Source organism: Entelurus aequoreus, linkage group LG12 (genome assembly GCF_033978785.1).
Source record: "Entelurus aequoreus isolate RoL-2023_Sb linkage group LG12, RoL_Eaeq_v1.1, whole genome shotgun sequence".
Lineage (NCBI taxonomy): Eukaryota > Metazoa > Chordata > Actinopteri > Syngnathiformes > Syngnathidae > Entelurus > Entelurus aequoreus.
In genome coordinates, this window is record NC_084742.1 from 60,364,157 (window position 1) to 60,386,241 (window position 22,085).

At 32.8% G+C, this 22,085-nt stretch overlaps 1 protein-coding gene across 1 annotated transcript in view; it reads left to right on the forward strand.

The window, feature by feature from the left end:
• Positions 1-22,085, forward strand: part of LOC133662382 (anoctamin-2-like) — a 203,775-nt gene that overhangs the window by 10,353 nt on the left and 171,337 nt on the right. Inside the window, 2 exon segments of the mRNA XM_062066334.1 lie at positions 6,926-7,060; positions 19,577-19,758. Of these exon segments, the coding sequence (XP_061922318.1) occupies positions 7,024-7,060; positions 19,577-19,758 (219 nt within the window). The 5' untranslated portion in view covers positions 6,926-7,023.

Here is a 22,085-nt window from a genome sequence, read left to right on the forward strand (position 1 = left end):
TTGTAAATGCATATATAATATCCTACAGTATATATATTGTAAATGCATATATAATATCCTACAGTATATATATTGTAAATGCATATATAATATCCTACAGTATATATATTGTAAATGCATGTATAATATCCTACAGTATATATATTGTAAATGCATATATAATATCCTACAGTATATACAGTACATTGTAAATGCATGTATAATATCCTACAGTATATATATTGTAAATGCATATATAATATCCTCCAGTATATATATTGTAAATGCATATATAATATCCTCCAGTATATATATTGTAAATGCATATATAATATCCTACAGTATATACAGTACATTGTAAATGCATGTATAATATCCTCCAGTATATATATTGTAAATGCATATATAATATCCTACAGTGTATATATTGTAAATGCATATATAATATCCTACAGTATATATATTGTAAATGCATATATAATATCCTACAGTATATATATTGTAAATGCATATATAATATCCTACAGTATATATATTGTAAATGCATATATAATATCCTACAGTATATATATTGTAAATGCATATATAATATCCTACAGTATACATATTGTAAATGCATATATAATATCCTACAGTGTATATATTGTAAATGCATATATAATATCCTACAGTGTATATATTGTAAATGCATGTATAATATCCTACAGTATATATATTGTAAATGCATATATAATATCCTCCAGTATATATATTGTAAATGCATATATAATATCCTACAGTATATATATTGTAAATGCATATATAATATCCTACAGTATATATATTGTAAATGCATATATAATATCCTACAGTATATATATTGTAAATGCATATATAATATCCTGCAGTATATATATTGTAAATGCATATATAATATCCTACAGTATATATATTGTAAATGCATATATAATATCCTACAGTATATATATTGTAAATGCATATATAATATCCTCCAGTATATATATTGTAAATGCATATATAATATCCTACAGTGTATATATTGTAAATGCATATATAATATCCTCCAGTATATATATTGTAAATGCATATACAGTATATTATATATAATAATCAGACACAGTAATTATTCACGGCACACAGCAGCTGTGTGGACATGCACTTACTGTATATATTTAGTCAACATGGATTGTTGACAGAAGGGGCTTTCCTGCTGGAGGTTGCCATGGTTACTGTCAGTCACATCTAATTAAAACACACCCACGCTCCTCATCAAGCAGTTTGCCAAAAGGCCTTTATTTTCTGCAACGTTCCTTCTAAGTAACACACTTGTGAGCAGGGGCGTCACTAGCTTTTAAGGACAGGGGGGGCTTTGCCCCCAGGAGATGCACAGCAGGGGCGTCACTAGCTTTTAAGGACAGGGGGGGCTTTGCCCCCAGGAGATGCATAGCAGGGGCGTCACTAGCTTTTAAGGACAGGGGGGGAGGGGGGGCTTAGCCCCCAGGAGATGCACAGGATGCGAGCGAACGTAGCGCACGAGCACAAAACTTCACAAACGGCTAACAAAGACTTAGAAGTTATTCATTGTTATTATTATTGTTTCAGTGGGTTTATTTTCAATGTGTGTTCAGTACAACAACAAACATGGTGACATTTTGTGTACAGCATCAACAAGAAACAATGACTTGCATGATCCTTCAAGATACACTGAAACACAATGAAAGTGGTGGCATTAGCCTCTATGTTATTACCTCACAACATAGAGGCTAATGCCACCACTTTCGCTCACAATACATAAATTGTTTGTTCCCAAATATTTGGAAGTTGCACAGATAACATTTTGGGCACATATGTGACTAAAATGGTTGTAAATTCAAGCCCTGGAAATATTACTTTATTACTTGAATTAAAGTCATATCTGGATCGGGATAATTTGGCTTATATATAATATATTTATATTATGGCAAGCCGTTAAGGAAATGAAATATATATGGAAGTCTGAATAGAAATGAGAAAGGTTTATATCTACTGTAAATAAGAAAGACTTATCTGAAAAAGAGCCAAAGCTGTCAAAGAGCTGAGGGACCATCTTCAAAGTGCAATACTGAAACAAATAATGCAAACAATAAAATGTAATTTCCAGGGCTTGAGATTAACATAGTCACCTCGTCCCGGGGACGGTAAAAAAAAATGCACGGGACGAAATTAAATGCCCTTTTTTTCTTTTTCTTTTTATGTATCTATTCATTTTACATTTTATATTAAATGTCTTGGTTTTTCCTCCCTCTGAAAATCCTATGAAATGTTTAACAAGCCATCCTATAATAATACAACAGCTATTAATGTAACAATACAATAAAACAAATATATTTAATGAGGTTTTTTTCATTATTTTAACAATAGGCTAATGTATATTAGTTTATATAGATTCTACAAGAAACGCAAAACTTAAAAACTAAATTATTTACAATTGCAGACACAAGGTTTCGTGCAGCTTCACTCATTGTAAACGAAGACGGAAGTCCACGCAGGAGAAAAATGACTACAAAGATGGTGTCTGGGTTTTTATTATACAGTATATATACATATATATATATATATATATATATATACATATTAAGTCTTTCATATATATATATATATATATATATATATATATATATATATATATATATATATATATATATATATATATATATATATATATATAAAAGACTTAAAGGTATACTAGAGGATGTTGTGGATCATGTTGACTATTGGTCCTCCTAATTGTCAATCATTCTGGTGATGTTACGTAAGGACACATACAGTATATATACATATATATATATATATCAAATAAAACAAATGGCTTATCGATAAGCCATTTTTTATTTATTTATTTATTACAACGCCAAAATAGGCCCAACAACGCCAATGGTTGTAATTCTGTAGCACTTTGAGATTTGGAATCAAATGTAAAGTAGATTACAAATACAATCTATTATATATATATATATATATATATATATATATATATATATATATATATATATATATATATATATATATATATATATATATATATATATATATATATATATATATATATATATGTATGTATGTATGTATGTCCTTACGTAACATCACCAGAATGATTGACAATTAGGAGGACCAATAGTCAACATGATCCACCCAGAAATAAATAAAACAAATGGCTTATCGATAAGACCAGGCCCCTGTCGTCTTAGTCCTAGTCCCAAAGACCAGGCCCCTGTCGTCTTAGTCCTAGTCCCAAAGACCAGGCCCCTGTCGTCTTAGTCCTAGTCCCAGAGACCAGGCCCCTGTCGTCTTAGTCCTAGTCCCAGAGCCCAGGCCCCTGTCGTCTTAGTCCTAGTCCCAAAGACCAGGCCCCTGTCGTCTTAGTCCTAGTCCCAGAGACCAGGCCCCTGTCGTCTTAGTCCTAGTCCCAAAGACCAGGCCCCTGTCGTCTTAGTCCTAGTCCCAGAGACCAGGCCCCTGTCGTCTTAGTCCTAGTCCCAGAGACCAGGCCCCTGTCGTCTTAGTCCTAGTCCCAAAGACCAGGCCCCTGTCACCCAAAGACCAGGCCCCTGTCGTCTTAGTCCTAGTCCCAAAGACCAGGCCCCTGTCGTCTTAGTCCTAGTCCCAAAGACCAGGCCCCTGTCGCCCAAAGACCAGGCCCCTGTCGTCTTAGTCCTAGTCCCAAAGACCAGGCCCCTGTCGTCTTAGTCCTAGTCCCAAAGACCAGGCCCCTGTCGTCTTAGTCCTAGTCCCAAAGACCAGGCCCCTGTCGTCTTAGTCCTAGTCCCAGAGACCAGGCCCCTGTCGTCTTAGTCCTAGTCCCAGAGCCCAGGCCCCTGTCGTCTTAGTCCTAGTCCCAAAGACCAGGCCCCTGTCGTCTTAGTCCTAGTCCCAGAGACCAGGCCCCTGTCGTCTTAGTCCTAGTCCCAAAGACCAGGCCCCTGTCGTCTTAGTCCTAGTCCCAGAGACCAGGCCCCTGTCGTCTTAGTCCTAGTCCCAGAGACCAGGCCCCTGTCGTCTTAGTCCTAGTCCCAAAGACCAGGCCCCTGTCACCCAAAGACCAGGCCCCTGTCGTCTTAGTCCTAGTCCCAAAGACCAGGCCCCTGTCGTCTTAGTCCTAGTCCCAAAGACCAGGCCCCTGTCGCCCAAAGACCAGGCCCCTGTCGTCTTAGTCCTAGTCCCAAAGACCAGGCCCCTGTCGTCTTAGTCCTAGTCCCAAAGACCAGGCCCCTGTCGTCTTAGTCCTAGTCCCAAAGACCAGGCCCCTGTCGCCCAAAGACCAGGCCCCTGTCGTCTTAGTCCTAGTCCCAAAGACCAGGCCCCTGTCGTCTTAGTCCTAGTCCCAAAGACCAGGCCCCTGTCGTCTTAGTCCTAGTCCCAAGGACCAGGCCCCTGTCGCCCAAAGACCAGGCCCCTGTCGTCTTAGTCCTAGTCCCAAAGACCAGGCCCCTGTCGTCTTAGTCCTAGTCCCAGAGACCAGGCCCCTGTCGCCCAAAGACCAGGCCCCTGTCGTCTTAGTCCTAGTCCCAAAGACCAGGCCCCTGTCGTCTTAGTCCTAGTTTCAAGGACCAGGCCCCTGTCGCCCAAAGACCAGGCCCCTGTCGTCTTAGTCCTAGTCCCAAAGACCAGGCCCCTGTCGTTTTAGTCCTAGTCCCAAGGACCAGGCCCCTGTCGCCCAAAGACTAGGCCCCTGTCGTCTTAGTCCTAGTCCCAAAGACCAGGCCCCTGTCGTCTTAGTCCTAGTCCCAAAGACCAGGCCCCTGTCGTCTTAGTCCTAGTCCCAAAAACCAGGCCCCTGTCGCCCAAAGACCAGGCCCCTGTCGTCTTAGTCCTAGTCCCAAAGACCAGGCCCCTGTCGTCTTAGTCCTAGTCCCAAAGACCAGGCCCCTGTCGTCTTAGTCCTAGTCCCAGGGACCAGGCCCCTGTCGCCCAAAGACCAGGCCCCTGTCGTCTTAGTCCTAGTCCCAAAGACCAGGCCCCTGTCGTCTTAGTCCTAGTCCCAGAGACCAGGCCCCTGTCGTCTTAGTCCTAGTCCCAGAGACCAGGCCCCTGTCGCCCAAAGACCAGGCCCCTGTCGTCTTAGTCCTAGTCCCAAAGACCAGGCCCCTGTCGTCTTAGTCCTAGTCCCAGAGACCAGGCCCCTGTCGCCCAAAGACCAGGCCCCTGTCGTCTTAGTCCTAGTCCCAAAGACCAGGCCCCTGTCGTCTTAGTCCTAGTCCCAGAGACCAGGCCCCTGTCGTCTTAGTCCTAGTCCCAGAGACCAGGCCCCTGTCGTCTTAGTCCTAGTCCCAGAGACCAGGCCCCTGTCGTCTTAGTCCTAGTCCCAGAGACCAGGCCCCTGTCGTCTTAGTCCTAGTCCCAGAGACCAGGCCCCTGTCGTCTTAGTCCTAGTCCCAAAGACCAGGCCCCTGTCGTCTTAGTCCTAGTCCCAAAGACCAGGCCTCTGTCGTCTTAGTCCTAGTCCCAAGGACCAGGCCCCTGTCGCCCAAAGACCAGGCCCCTGTGGTCTTAGTCCTAGTCCCAAAGACCAGGCCCCTGTCGTCTTAGTCCTAGTCCCAGAGACCAGGCCCCTGTCGTCTTAGTCCTAGTCCCAGAGACCAGGCCCCTGTCGCCCAAAGACCAGGCCCCTGTCGTCTTAGTCCTAGTCCCAAAGACCAGGCCCCTGTCGTCTTAGTCCTAGTCCCAAAGACCAGGCCCCTGTCGTCTTAGTCCTAGTCCCAGGGACCAGGCCACCGTCGCCCAAAGACCAGGCCCCTGTCGTCTTAGTCCTAGTCCCAAAGACCAGGCCACTGTCGTCTTAGTCCTAGTCCCAGAGACCAGGCCCCTGTCGTCTTAGTCCTAGTCCCAGAGACCAGGCCCCTGTCGTCTTAGTCCTAGTCCCAAAGACCAGGCCCCTGTCGCCCAAAGACCAGGCCCCTGTCGTCTTAGTCCTAGTCCCAAAGACCAGGCCCCTGTCGTCTTAGTCCTAGTCCCAGAGACCAGGCCCCTGTCGTCTTAGTCCTAGTCCCAGAGACCAGGCCCCTGTCGTCTTAGTCCTAGTCCCAGAGACCAGGCCCCTGTCGTCTTAGTCCTAGTCCCAGAGACCAGGCCCCTGTCGTCTTAGTCCTAGTCCCAGAGACCAGGCCCCTGTCGTCTTAGTCCTAGTCCCAAAGACCAGGCCCCTGTCGTCTTAGTCCTAGTCCCAAAGACCAGGCCTCTGTCGTCTTAGTCCTAGTCCCAAGGACCAGGCCCCTGTCGCCCAAAGACCAGGCCCCTGTGGTCTTAGTCCTAGTCCCAAAGACCAGGCCCCTGTCGTCTTAGTCCTAGTCCCAGAGACCAGGCCCCTGTCGTCTTAGTCCTAGTCCCAGAGACCAGGCCCCTGTCGCCCAAAGACCAGGCCCCTGTCGTCTTAGTCCTAGTCCCAAAGACCAGGCCCCTGTCGTCTTAGTCCTAGTCCCAAAGACCAGGCCCCTGTCGTCTTAGTCCTAGTCCCAGGGACCAGGCCACCGTCGCCCAAAGACCAGGCCCCTGTCGTCTTAGTCCTAGTCCCAAAGACCAGGCCACTGTCGTCTTAGTCCTAGTCCCAGAGACCAGGCCCCTGTCGTCTTAGTCCTAGTCCCAGAGACCAGGCCCCTGTCGTCTTAGTCCTAGTCCCAAAGACCAGGCCCCTGTCGCCCAAAGACCAGGCCCCTGTCGTCTTAGTCCTAGTCCCAAAGACCAGGCCCCTGTCGTCTTAGTCCTAGTCCCAGAGACCAGGCCCCTGTCTTCTTAGTCCTAGTCCCAGAGACCAGGCCCCTGTCGTCTTAGTCTTAGTCCCAGAGACCAGGCCCCTGTCGTCTTAGTCCTAGTCCCAGAGACCAGGCCCCTGCTTTGCAGATGGACGTCAACAGAAGGCGGAGTCATTAAAGCACATTAGAGGGCCCAATAATCTTGGCTCTTGTCCTTCCAGCCAATCATCTGTCACCAAGTGTGTAATCCAGCTAATCCTGAGTGGCCCCGCCCCCAAATCCTGAGTGGCCCCGCCCCCAACACTGACGCTGAAGGACCATGGCTCTCCGCAGATCGTCCTCCTCCACCTGGACAGGTGAGTGCCACAGTTAGGATAGAATAGAGATGATTTCTCCCACAACAGGGACATTGTTGTGTGTGTGTGTGACTTCCTGTTTAGCGTGTGTTTCCATAGCAACAAGACTAATGTGCTTGGTTGTCAAGGAGGCAGGGAAGTCCTCCGGCTTGAAAACAAGCGATCCTATTGGTTGAGTGCAGTGTTTACCAACCGGAGGTTAGGACAGTCCCTGGCGGGGCAAACATGCTTTATCAGTATCATGCTTGCTTCCAAAAGGTGTGCACCACAAAAACTGCTCATTATAGCCATTAAACTTGACTTCTTTTTTTTTTTTTTTTATACAAATTATTTCCTTTTTCAATCAGTTTATTTAATTTAATCCTGACTTGCTCTTAAAAAAAAACAAAAAAAAAAAACAATTATCCTTATTTCATTTCTAATCAATTTTTGTTTATTTTTTTAATCCTGACTTCTTTTTTTGTTATTTTTATATAAAAATTAAAATAAAAACAATTGTCCTTACTCCTTTTTTCAATCAATTTTTTATTTAATTAAATAGTTCTTTAATCCTGACTTCCTTTTAAAAAAATACAATAAAAACAATTATCCTTATTATACTACTTATTTTTTAATCTATTTTTCTATTTATTTTTTCTAAATGCTGACTTCCTTTTTCATTTATTTTTTATTTAAAATAAAATAAAAACAATTATCCTTACTTCTTTTTCAATCAATTTTTTATTTAATTGATTTTTTTATTCCTAACTTCCTTTTAATTTTTTTTTCATTTAAAATAAAAATGTAAAATATACATACAGTATATGTTTTTATTTTTATTTTTTTATTTTTTATTTTTTTTCATAAAATAAAAACAATCCTGCTATCCTCATTTTGAAAAAAAAGTTGCACAAATTGTTTTGTAGGTGAAAGTGTTTTAAATATTTTGCTTCTGAGTTAATGTTGCTGATCAAGTTGAATTTTGTATTATTTATTGAGTTTATTTTATTAAAATTTTCAGTCTCAAATGGTTCAAATCAGTCAACATTTTTTTTATAGTTTAAGGATTATATTTTTTTTTTTCAGGCAAATTGATGCACTTTAAATCTTTTCTGTTACAGTTTAAAAAAAAACAATGTAATTAAAGTTAGTATTTCTTGTAAATGTATGTTTTTTTTTAATCGTTTTAATTTTCTGTAATGTTTATAAGAATATAATGTTATGCAGAGGTGTACTTACAACAATTTTAGACAAATGATACTATTTATAGTCGCGGCAGAGATTAGAGGGCTCGAAATGTCTGCTTGCTTTGTTGTGTTCTTTATAATAATTGTTGTGTTCTTTATAATAATTGTTGTGTTCTTCATAATAAGTACACATCAACAAGTATAGCATACATTGGAGACTGTAAAATTTGCCCTTAAAAAGTGTTGGTGATGCTAATGCTAAGCTAATATACATGATTTATTACTACCCTTCCGTAGTTGTCTGCTTTGAAACATTTGGAAAATAAAATATTCAACTTTATCACTAATGTAGCTTAGTGCGCACATACTAATTACCAATTGGAATGGTCCTCTTTTGGGATTGGAATGAATATTATTTCCTAAATAAATATTGTTTATTGCGGTTTATTACATTCCCCCAGTTCCAGGATACAAGTTTAATTGGTTCCGTGACAGAGCTCGTACCTTGAAAAAGTCGTATTGCAAAGCTGTGTCGTCCATTGGAATGAATTTAAATCTCACCTCTTCAAAACAGCCCAATTTCAACATGTATCTTGCTTTTTAAAAAAGGACTACTTTGAGATGACAAATATTGTATAAAGACAATACAATAGAATGTAGTACAAACAAATAAAGTAGTTTTATGAGGTCATGTAATAATAATGTACAGCATTTACCCTGGAGAGCAGCTTTCCCATATTTTCTTGGATAAATGTCTATAGCAGTGCTATACCAAGTTAGCTAGCTCACAACTTCTATATTCTATCAAAACATCTTCTTTTTAATGATTTCTTTCTTCAATACAATGAATGATTGTAAACATTCCATAAGGCGGTGTCATATTTCAATGTTTTTGCAGCGACATCACTCCTTTCAATGTTTTCTCACCTATAAAAATGTTTGGCATTTTAACAATACAAAAAACCAACACAAATAAAATGCATTAATGTGTATAGAAAGTACAAATACAACTACAATTGTCAGGTTCAAACACTGATGACATCTATTAAACAAGACAAGAGGCAAACAATCAAACAGAGGCAGAATTCAATTTGGACTCAATATATTGAGGAGAAAACGTGTCGACCTGTAACCGCTTACAGTGTCACCCACGCTCTGCCAAAAGATTGCACTCCTCCTTCTTTATTTGACTTTCTCCCCCCCCCCCCACCTGACCACAGCTGCTTCCAGAGGGAAGTGGGTCGTAAACAGCGTTGCCTTTGGTTACCGAACAGTTCAAAAGAAGAGTTCATAAAAGAGTTCAAAAAGAGTTCCAGAAAATATTTCAAAGAGAGTTCGTAAATACTTCAAAAAGAGTTCGTCTGGAAATTGGGCAGATCCTGCTATCTGTCCGCTTTGAAGTCACAGTGGAGTTTTACGAGCCTTCGTCCTGGTAGTATATAAAATGCATATATACAAGTATATAAAATGCACATATACAAGTATATAACATGCATATATACAAGTATATAAAATGCATATATACAAGTATATAAAAAGCATATATACAAGTATATAAAATGCATATATACAAGTATATAAAATGTATTTATACAAGTATATAACATGCATATATACAAGTATATAACATGCATATATACAAGTATATAACATGCATATATACAAGTATATAACATGCATATATACAAGTATATAACATGCATATATACAAGTATATAACATCCATATATACAAGTATATAAAAAGCATATATACAAGTATATAAAATGCATATATACAAGTATATAAAATGCACATATACAAGTATATAACATGCATATATACAAGTATATAAAATGCATATATACAAGTATATAAAAAGCATATATACAAGTATATAAAATGCATATATACAAGTATATAAAATGTATTTATACAAGTATATAACATGCATATATACAAGTATATAACATGCATATATACAAGTATATAACATGCATATATACAAGTATATAACATCCATATATACAAGTATATAAAATGCATATATACAAGTATATAACATGCATATATACAAGTATATAAAATGCATATATACAAGTATATAACATGCATATATACAAGTATATAAAATGCATATATACAAGTATATAAAATGCATATATATATAAGTATATAAAATGCATGTATACAAGTATATAAAATGCATAAAAACAAGTATATAAAATGCATACATACAAGTATATAAAATGCATGTATACAAGTATATAAAATGCATATATACAAGTTTATAAAATGCATGTATACAAGTATATAACATGCATATATACAAGTATATAAAATGCATATATACAAGTATATAAAATGCATGTATACAAGTATATAAAATGCATGTATACAAGTATATAAAATGCATGTATACAAGTATATAAAATGCATGTATACAAGTATATAACATGCATATATACAAGTATATAACATGCATATATACAAGTATATAAATGCATATATACAAGTATATAAAATGCATATATACAAGTATATAAAATGCATGTATACAAGTATATAAAATGCATATATACAAGTATATAAAATGCATATATATAAGTATATAAAATGCATATATACAAGTATATAAAATGCACAAAAACAAGTATATAAAATGCATACATACAAGTATATAAAATGCATGTATACAAGTATATAAAATGCATATATACAAGTTTATAAAATGCATGTATACAAGTATATAACATGCATATATACAAGTATATAAAATGCATATATATAAGTATATAAAATGCATGTATACAAGTATATAAAATGCATAAAAACAAGTATATAAAATGCATACATACAAGTATATAAAATGCATGTATACAAGTATATAAAATGCATATATACAAGTTTATAAAATGCATGTATACAAGTATATAACATGCATATATACAAGTATATAAAATGCATATATATAAGTATATAAAATGCATATATACAAGTATATAAAATGCATATATACAAGTATATAAAATGCATATATACAAGTATATAAAATGCATATATACAAGTATATAAAATGCATATATACAAGTATATAAAATGCATATATACAAGTATATAAAATGCATGTATACAAGTATATAAAATGCATGTATACAAGTATATAACATGCATATATACAAGTATATAAAATGCATATATACAAGTATATAAAATGCATATATACAAGTATATAAAATGCATATATACAAGTATATAAAATGCATATATACAAGTATATAAAATGCATAAAAACAAGTATATAAAATGCATATATACAAGTATATAAAATGCATATATACAAGTATATAAAATGCATATATACAAGTATATAACATGCATATATACAAGTATATAAAATGCATATATACAAGTATATAAAATGCATATATACAAGTATATAAAATGCATATATACAAGTATATAACATGCATATATACAAGTATATCAAATGCATATATACAAGTATATAAAATGCATATATACAAGTATATAAAATACATATATACAAGTATATAAAATGCATATATACAAGTATATAAAATGCATATATACAAATATATAAAATGCACAAAAACAAGTATATAAAATGCATATATACAAGTATATAAAATGCATATATGCAAGTATATAAAATGCACATATGCAAGTATATAACATGCACAAGTACAAGTATATAAAATGCATATATACAAGTATATAAAATGCATATATACAAGTATATAAAATGCATATATACAAGTATATAAAATGCATATATACGAGTATATAAAATGCATATATACAAGTATATAAAATGCATATATACAAGTATATAAAATGCATATATACAAGTATATAAAATGCATATACACAAGTATATAAAATGCATAAAAACAAGTATATAAAATGCATATATACAAGTATATAAAATGAATGTATACAAGTATATAAAATGCATGTATACAAGTTTATAAAATGAATGTATACAAGTATATAAAATGCATGTATACAAGTTTATAAAATGCATATATACAAGTATATAACATGCATATATACAAGTATAAAAAATATATATATACAAGTATATAAAATGCATATATACAAGTATATAAAATGCATATATACAAGTATATAAAATGCATATATACAAGTATATAAAATGCATATATACAAATATATAAAATGCACAAAAACAAGTATATAAAATGCATATATACAAGTATATAAAATGCATATATACAAGTATATAAAATGCACATATGCAAGTATATAACATGCACAAATACAAGTATATAAAATGCATATATACAAGTATATAAAATGCATATATACAAGTATATAACATGCATATATACAAGTATATAAAATGCATATATACAAGTATATAAAATGCATATATACAAGTATATAAAATGCATATATACAAGTATATAAAATGCATATATACAAATATATAAAATGCACAAAAACAAGTATATAAAATGCATATATACAAGTATATAAAATGCATATATACAAGTATATAAAATGCACATATGCAAGTATATAACATGCACAAATACAAGTATATAAAATGCATATATACAAGTATATAAAATGCATATATACAAGTATATAAAATGCATATATACAAGTATATAAAATGCATATATACAAGTATATAACATGCATATATACAAGTATATAAAATGCATATATACAAATATATAAAATACATAAAAACAAGTATATAAATGCATATATACAAGTATATAAAATGCATATATACAAGTATATAAAATGCATATATACAAGTATATAAAATGCATATATACAAGTATATAAAATGCATATATACAAGTATATAACATGCATATATACAAGTATATCAAATGCATATATACAAGTATATAAAATGCATATATACAAGTATATAAAATGCATATATACAAGTATATAAAATGCATATATATAAGTATATAAAATGCATGTATACAAGTATATAACATGCATATATACAAGTATATAACATGCATATATACAAGTATATAACATGCATATATACAAGTATATAACATGCATATATACAAGTATATAAAATGCATATATACAAGTATATAAAATGCATATATACAAGTATATAAAATGCATATATACAAGTATATAAAATGCATATATACAAGTATATAAAATGCATAAAAACAAGTATATAAAATGCATATATACAAGTATATAAAATGAATGTATACAAGTATATAAAATGCATATATACAAGTATATAACATGCATATATACAAGTATATAAAATGCATATATACAAGTATATAAAATGCATATATACAAGTATATAAAATGCATATATACAAGTATATAACATGCATATATACAAGTATATCAAATGCATATATACAAGTATATAAAATGCATATATACAAGTATATAAAATACATATATACAAGTATATAAAATGCATGTATACAAATATATAAAATGCACAAAAACAAGTATATAAAATGCATATATACAAGTATATAAAATGCATATATGCAAGTATATAAAATGCACATATGCAAGTATATAACATGCACAAGTACAAGTATATAAAATGCATGTATACAAGTAAATAAAATGCATAAATACAAGTATATAAAATGCATGTATACAAGTATATAAAATGCATATATACGAGTATATAAAATGCATATATACAAGTATATAAAATGCATATATACAAGTATATAAAATGCATATACACAAGTATATAAAATGCATAAAAACAAGTATATAAAATGCATATATACAAGTATATAAAATGAATGTATACAAGTATATAAAATGCATATATACAAGTTTATAAAATGCATATATACAAGTATATAACATGCATATATACAAGTATATAAAATGCATATATACAAGTATATAAAATGCATATATACAAGTATATAAAATGCATATATACAAGTATATAAAATGCATATATACAAGTATATAAAATGCATATATACAAATATATAAAATGCACAAAAACAAGTATATAAAATGCATATATACAAGTATATAAAATGCATATATACAAGTATATAAAATGCACATATGCAAGTATATAACATGCACAAATACAAGTATATAAAATGCATATATACAAGTATATAAAATGCATATATACAAGTATACAACATGCATATATACAAGTATATAAAATGCATATATACAAGTATATAAAATGCATATATACAAGTATATAAAATGCATATATACAAGTATATAAAATGCATATATACAAATATATATAATGCACAAAAACAAGTATATAAAATGCATATATACAAGTATATAAAATGCATATATACAAGTATATAAAATGCACATATGCAAGTATATAACATGCACAAATACAAGTATATAAAATGCATATATACAAGTATATAAAATGCATATATACAAGTATATAAAATGCATATATACAAGTATATAAAATGCATATATACAAGTATATAACATGCATATATACAAGTATATAAAATGCATATATACAAATATATAAAATACATAAAAACAAGTATATAAAATGCATATATACAAGTATATAACATGCATATTTACAAGTATATAAAATGCATATATACAAATATATAAAATACATAAAAACAAGTATATAAAATGCATATATACAAGTATATAAAATACATAAAAACAAGTTTATAAAATGCATGTATACAAGTATATAAAATGCATATATACAAGTATATAAAATGCACATATGCAAGTATATAACATGCACAAATACAAGTATATAAAATGCATATATACAAGTATATAACATGCATATTTACAAGTATATAACATGCATATATAAAAGCAATGTACAGTTCACACTTTCATTGTTTTCTTTCTTATACATTTCCATGTTTAGAAAGGAGCAGATGGAAGAATAATATTCTTATATTTATCTGCCCCCTTTTTAACACAAATTATTTTAGATGACTTTATAACTGTTCCCTCCACCAACTCCAACATACTTTTTCATTTTCATTTAAGCAAATTTCACAATGACACATCCAATCAAAATCAATAATCAGTTTGTTATAATTCCGGTTGTCTCTTTTTGTAACTCTTTTTAAATTCCGAGATATTCTTGCGACTTTCGAAGTCTTTCTTTAGAGAATTCCATGCTTTCACAGCAGCAACAGACAAGCACATTTCTTTCAAATTTCTTGGCACTCTCCGATGTTTAAAGTCACACTTCTGTGGTTCTCATCTTCAGACGTCAACACAAGTAAATTTTGTAAGAAGGACTTTATTTCTAGCTTTGAACATCACTAATAGAGTATGCAATTCTACAATGTCTTTTAGTTTGAATAATCCTGACCTGGATAATAATAATGGATTAGATTTTATATCGTGCTTTTCTATTATTAGATACTCTGTATCCTACTGTGTACAGTGCACGGAAAAAAAAATACTTGTAATTTTGTCTTGTATGGCGCATGGACATTTTTTTTTTTATACTATCCACAAATTTGAGTGAGCAGGTTGTGTTATGTGTTGAATTTTTGTGTGATTTTTTTTTTCAGCACCATGACTAGGGAAGGTTATTTGCATTTTCTGCACATAATTAAAAATCATTGACCTGAATTACTAATGTAAGCTCATGTCGGGCCAACTTGAAGACGTCGGCGGGCCGTAATTTGGGCACCGATGGCCTAAAACTAACACCAGAGGGAGTTTCTCCTCCCCCCCCCCCCCCGCTATATTCTTCCTGGAGACCCTCCAGTTGCGAGGCCTGCTGCCACAACCCCAGCAGGCCAAACAGCAACTTCACAAATGAATGAATGAATAATTCAAGTGTATCTCCCGCACAAAAATGCTTGACGTCGACCTGGTACTTCCTCATGGTGGTTATGTAGGAGAGGCAGTGAGCTGTCCGTGGTGCTGGAACCAGGAAGCCTGCTGTGTTACCATGGCGACAGAAACCCTGAATAACCACAACCTTTATTATTGTCGCAAAAAGAAAGGACGCTTTCTGTCCGGAACCAAAAAAGATGAGGAAAGATGATGACCCAGGTCCAAGACTCAACTCCAACTTGTCTTATAAAATTCAGTGTAAAAAAATCAGTGTTGTGGGAGTGGAGATAATGAGGCAAGAGAGCAGTAGTTCTGAGCCGGTGAGTTTATTATCAGACTTCTTTCCACAACAACAACTACCCTCTTCCCCCGGAAGTGTGTCCCCTTATAACTGGTCACGTCCCACTTGTCCACCTATCCCCAGTCTGGTGATGAGAACAATTAGTGTCAAACTAATTCAGTATGAAAAAAATGTAGTGTATAAAAATTCAGAGTAAAAAAATTCAATGTAAAAATTTCAGTGTAAAAATCCAGTGTATAAAAATTCAGAGTAAAAAAATTAAATGTCAAAAAATCAGTGTAAAAAAATTATGTGTAAAAAATTCAGTGTAAAAAGATTCAGAGTAAAAACATTTTTAGTAAAATTAATTCAGTGTATAAAAATTCAGGGTAAAAAAATGTAATGTCAAAAAATTCAGTGTATAAAAATTCAGAGTAAAACAATTAAATGTAAATAATTCAGAGGAAAAAAACTCAATGTAAAAAATTCAGTGTAAAAAAATTATGTGTAAAAAGATTCAGAGTAAAATACATTTAGAGTAAAATAAATTCTGTGTAAAAAGAAAAGAGTGTAAAAGAATTCAGAGTAAAATACATTTTGAGTAAAATACATTCAGAGTAAAAAAAAAAAAACAATGTAAAAAATTCAGTGTAAAGCAATTCAGTGTATAAAAATTTGCAGTAAATTAATTCAATGCAAAAAATTCAGTGTAAAAAAATCGGTGTAAAACAAATTCAGTGTGAAAAGATTCAGTGTAAAATACATGAAAGGTAAAACAAATGCAATGTTAAAAAATTTAGTGTATAAAAATTCAGTGTAAAAAAATTAAGTGTAAAAAGATTCAAAGTAAAAAAAAAATTTAGTAAAATAAATTCAGTCTATAAAAATTCAGGGTAAAAAAATTTAATGTAAAAAATTCAGTGTATAAAAATTCAGAGTAAAACAATGAAATGTAAAAAATTCAGAGGAAAAAAACTCAATGTAAAAAATCAGTGTAAAAAAGTCAGTGTAAAAAGATTCAAAGTAAAATATATTTAGAGTAAAATAAATTCTGTGTAAAAAATTTTAGTGTAAAATACATTTTGAGTAAAATACATTTTGAGTAAAATACATTCAGTGTAAAAAATTCAGTGTAAAAAAATTAAGAGTAAAAAAAAAAAACAATGTAAAAAATTCAGTGTAAAGCAATTCAGTGTATAAAAATTCACAGTAAATGAATTCAATGCAAAAAATTCAGTGTAAAAAAATCGGTGTAAAACAAATTCAGTGTAAGAAGATTCAGCGTAAAATACATGAAAGGTAAAACAAATTCAATGTTAAAAAACCTGGTGTATAAAAATTCTGTGTAAAAAAATCCTGTGTAAAAAATTAAGTGTAAAAAGATTCAGAGTAAAAAAAAATTGAATAAAATAAATTCAGTGTATAAAAATTCAGGGTAAAAAAATTTAATGTAAAAAATTCAGTGTCAAAAAATTCAGTGTATAAAAATTCAGAGTAAAACAATTCAATGTAAAAAAATCAGTGTAAAAAAAAAATTCAGTGTAAAAAGATTCAGAGTCAAAAATGTTTTGAGTAAAATAAATTCAGTGTATAAAAATTTAGGGTAAAAAAATGTAATGTGAAAAATTCAGTATCAAAAATTTCAGTGTATAAAAATTCAGAGTAAAACAATTAAATGTAAAAAAATCAGAGGAAAAAAACTCAATGTAAAAAATTCAGTGTAAAAAGATTCAGAGTAAATACATTTAGAGTAAAATAAATTCAGTGTAAAAAAATTCAGTGTATAAAAATTCAGAGTAAAAAGAATTGTGTGTATAAAAAATTCAGTGTATGAAAATTCGGTGTAAAAAAAATGCTGCCTCAAAAAGCAAGACTCACTTCCGGTAAATAAAGAGTGAAATAATGTATCCTGTCTCAGAAGCAGCCAATGAGGTGTCAAGTTTGAAGTCACATGACAGGTCTTGCATACAAAAGGCAGTTAACTGGACATAATACAACTTTATTAACACTTTAATGGCCCGCTGGATCTTTGCAAACTATAGAAATTATTCTAATGGTTAGAATCTGCACTTGCAGCTGGGATAGGCTCCAGCCACCCCGGCGACCCTGAGAGGGACAAGCGGTAGAAAATGGATGGATGGATGGATACATTTTTTTACACTGAATTTTTCTACACTGAATTTTTTTACACTGAATTTTTTCTACACTGAATTTTTACGTACTGAAATGTTTAGACACTGAATTTTTTTACACTGAATTTTTTATATACTGAATTTTTTTACACTGAATTTTTATACACTGAATTGTTTTTCAATGCAATGTTCAGCATAATTTGATGTAAAAAAAATCAATTTCACAAAATTCAATGTAAAAAAGTCAGTGTAAAAACGTTCAGTGTAAAAAAAATCAGTGTGGAAAAATTCAGGGTAAAAAAATTAAATGTAAACATTTCAGTGTCAAAAAATTCAGTGTAGAAAAATTCAGGGTAAAAAAATTCAATGTAAACATTTCAGTGTCAAAAAATTCAGTGTATAAAAACTCAGAGTAAAAAAATTCAATGTGAAAAATTCAGTGTAAAAATGTTCAGTGTAAAAAAAATGTAGTGTATAAAAATTCAGGGTTAAAAATTCAGTGTAAAAACGTTCAGTGTAAAAAAATTCACTGTATAAAAATTCAGGGTAAAAAAAAAAAAAAGTAAACATTTCAGTGTCAAGAAATTCAGTGTATAAAAATTCAGAGTAAAAAAATTCAATGTAAAAAATTCAGTGTAAAAAGATTCAGAGTAAAATAAATTTAGGGTAAAATAAATTCAGTATAAATAATTCAGTGTAAAAAGATTCAGAGTAAAATAAATTTAGAGTAAAATAGATTCAGTGTAAAAAAGTCAATGTATAAAAATTCAGAGTAAAAAGATTAAATGTAAAAATTTCAGAGTAAATAAATTCAATGTAAAAAAAAATTGTGTAAAAAAATCAGAGTAAAACAAATTCAGTGTAAAAAGATTCAGCATAAAAGTTCACAAAATGAAAATGCAAAAAATTCCGTTCCCTAAATTCTGTGTCAAAAAAAGTACCAAGTAGGGTTTCCTGACACCACACCGGGATGATCGCGGGGGTCCCGACCCACTATTTGATCTACACTGGTGCTTGAACGCGAGACTCGGACATGGACTTGAATTTGAACGCGAGACTCCGACATGGACTTGTTGTTGATTGTCCAACAAATAAAGGACTTGACTTGCAGAGTCGCGAGGAACTGGACGAGGTCTGATCCGGGTGGCCACGGCTCTCAGCGAGTCCTCCTCCATCCACAGCGACGCCCTGTACCACCTGACCAGGGACGTGTCCGTCATGGGTCTGGACCCTCTGACCTCCAGCATCCACAAAGAGCAAGTCTGGAACGAGGAGGCCCAGAGTCTTCTGAAGGTGACCAATGAACACGTTTTTATGTCATTTTAGTCCATTTATATGTGAAACTAACTCATGGATATTCTTTGCTGCTAGCAGGTTAGCATGCGAACTGTTAGCATGTTAGCATTTCAGTGTTAGTATAAAACAAAAACTCATGAATATTGTCATGCTAACTGTTAGTATGTTAGCATTTCAGTCAATTTTGTTAGCATAAAACAAAAACTCATGAATATTGTTATGTGGTGCTATCAGGTTAGCATGCCAACTGTTAGTATGTTAGCTTTTCAGTCAATTTTGTTAGTATAAAACAAACTCATGAATGTTGTTATTTTGGTGTTAGCAGGTTAGCATGCTAACTGTTAGTATGTTAGCATTTCAGTCAATTTTGTTAGCATAAAACAAAAACTCATGAATATTCTTATTTGGTGCTAGCAGGTTAGCATGCTAACTGTTAGTATGTTAGCATTTCAGTCAAGTTTGTTAGCGTAAAACAAAAAGTCATGAATATTATTATTTGGTGCTAGCAGGTTAGCATGCTAACTGTTAGTATGTTAGCATTTCAGTCAATTTTGTTAGCATAAAACAAAAACTCATGAATATTCTTATTTGGTGCTAGCAGGTTAGCATGCTAACTGTTAGTATGTTAGCATTTCAGTCAAGTTTGTTAGCGTAAAACAAAAACTCATGAATATTGTTATTTGGTGCTAGCAGGTTAGCATGCTAACTGTTAGTATGTTAGCATTTCAGTCAAGTTTGTTAGCGTAAAACAAAAACTCATGAATATTGTTATTTGGTGCTAGCAGGTTAGCATGCTAACTGTTAGTATGTTAGCATTTCAGTCAATTTTGTTAGCATAAAACAAAAACTCATGAATGTTGTTATTTTTGTGCTAGCAGGTTAGCATGCTAACTGTTAGTATGTTAGCATTTCAGTGTTGGTATAAAACAAAAACTCATGAATATTGTTATTTGGTGCTAGCAGGTTAGCATGCTAACTGTTAGCATTTCAGTCAATTTTGTTAGCATAAAACAAAAACTAATTAATATTGTTATTTGGTGCTAGCAGGTTAGCATGCTAACTGTTAATATGTTAGCATTTCAGTGTTGGTATAAAACAAAAACTCATGAATGTTATTTTTGTGCTAGTAGGTTAGCATGCTAACTGCTAGCATTTCAGTCAATTTTGTTCGCATAAAACAAAAACTCATGAATATTGTTATCTGGTGCTAGCAGGCTAGCATGCTAACTGTTAGCATTTCAGTCAATTTTGTTAGCATAAAACAAAATCTCATTAATATTCTTATTTGGTGCTAGCAGGTTAGCATGCTAACTGTTAGTATGTTAGCATTTCAGTCAATCTTGTTAGCATAAAACAAAAACTCATGAATGTTGTTATTTTTGTGCTAGCAGGTTAGCATTTCAGTGTTGGTATGAAACAAAAACTCATGAATATTGTTATTTGGTGCTAGCAGGTTAGCATGCTAACTGTTAGCATTTCAGTCAATTTTGTTAGCGTAAAACAAAAACTCATGAATATTGTTATTTGGTGCTAGCAGGTTAGCATGCTAACTGTTAGTATGTTTGCATTTCAGTCAATTTTGTTAGCATAAAACAAAAACTCATGAATGTTGTTATTTTTGTGCTAGCAGGTTAGCATGCTAACTGTTAGTATGTTAGCATTTCAGTGTTGGTATAAAACAAAAACTCATGAATATTGTTATTTGGTGCTAGCAGGTTAGCATGCTAACTGTTAGCTTTTCAGTCAATTTTGTTAGCATAAAACAAAAACTAATTAATATTGTTATTTGGTGCTAGCAGGTTAGCATGCTAACTGTTAATATGTTAGCATTTCAGTGTTGGTATAAAACAAAAACTCATGAATGTTATTTTTGTGCTAGTAGGTTAGCATGCTAACTGTTAGCATTTCAGTCAATTTTGTTAGCATAAAACAAAAACTCATGAATATTGTTATCTGGTGCTAGCAGCTTAGCATGCTAACTGTTAGTATGTTAGCATTTCAGTCAATTTTGTTAGCATAAAACAAAAACTCATGAATGTTGTTATTTTTGTGCTAGCAGGTTAGCATTTCAGTGTTGGTATAAAACAAAAACTCATGAATATTGTTATTTGGTGCTAGCAGGTTAGCATGCTAACTGTTAGTATGTTAGCGTTTCAGTCAATTTTGTTAGCATAAAACAAAAACTCATGAATGTTGTTATTTTTGTGCTAGCAGGTTAGCATGCTAACTGTTAGTATGTTAGCATTTCAGTGTTGGTATATAACAAAAACTCATGAATATTGTTATTTGGTGCTAGCAGGTTAGCATGCTTACTGTTAGTATGT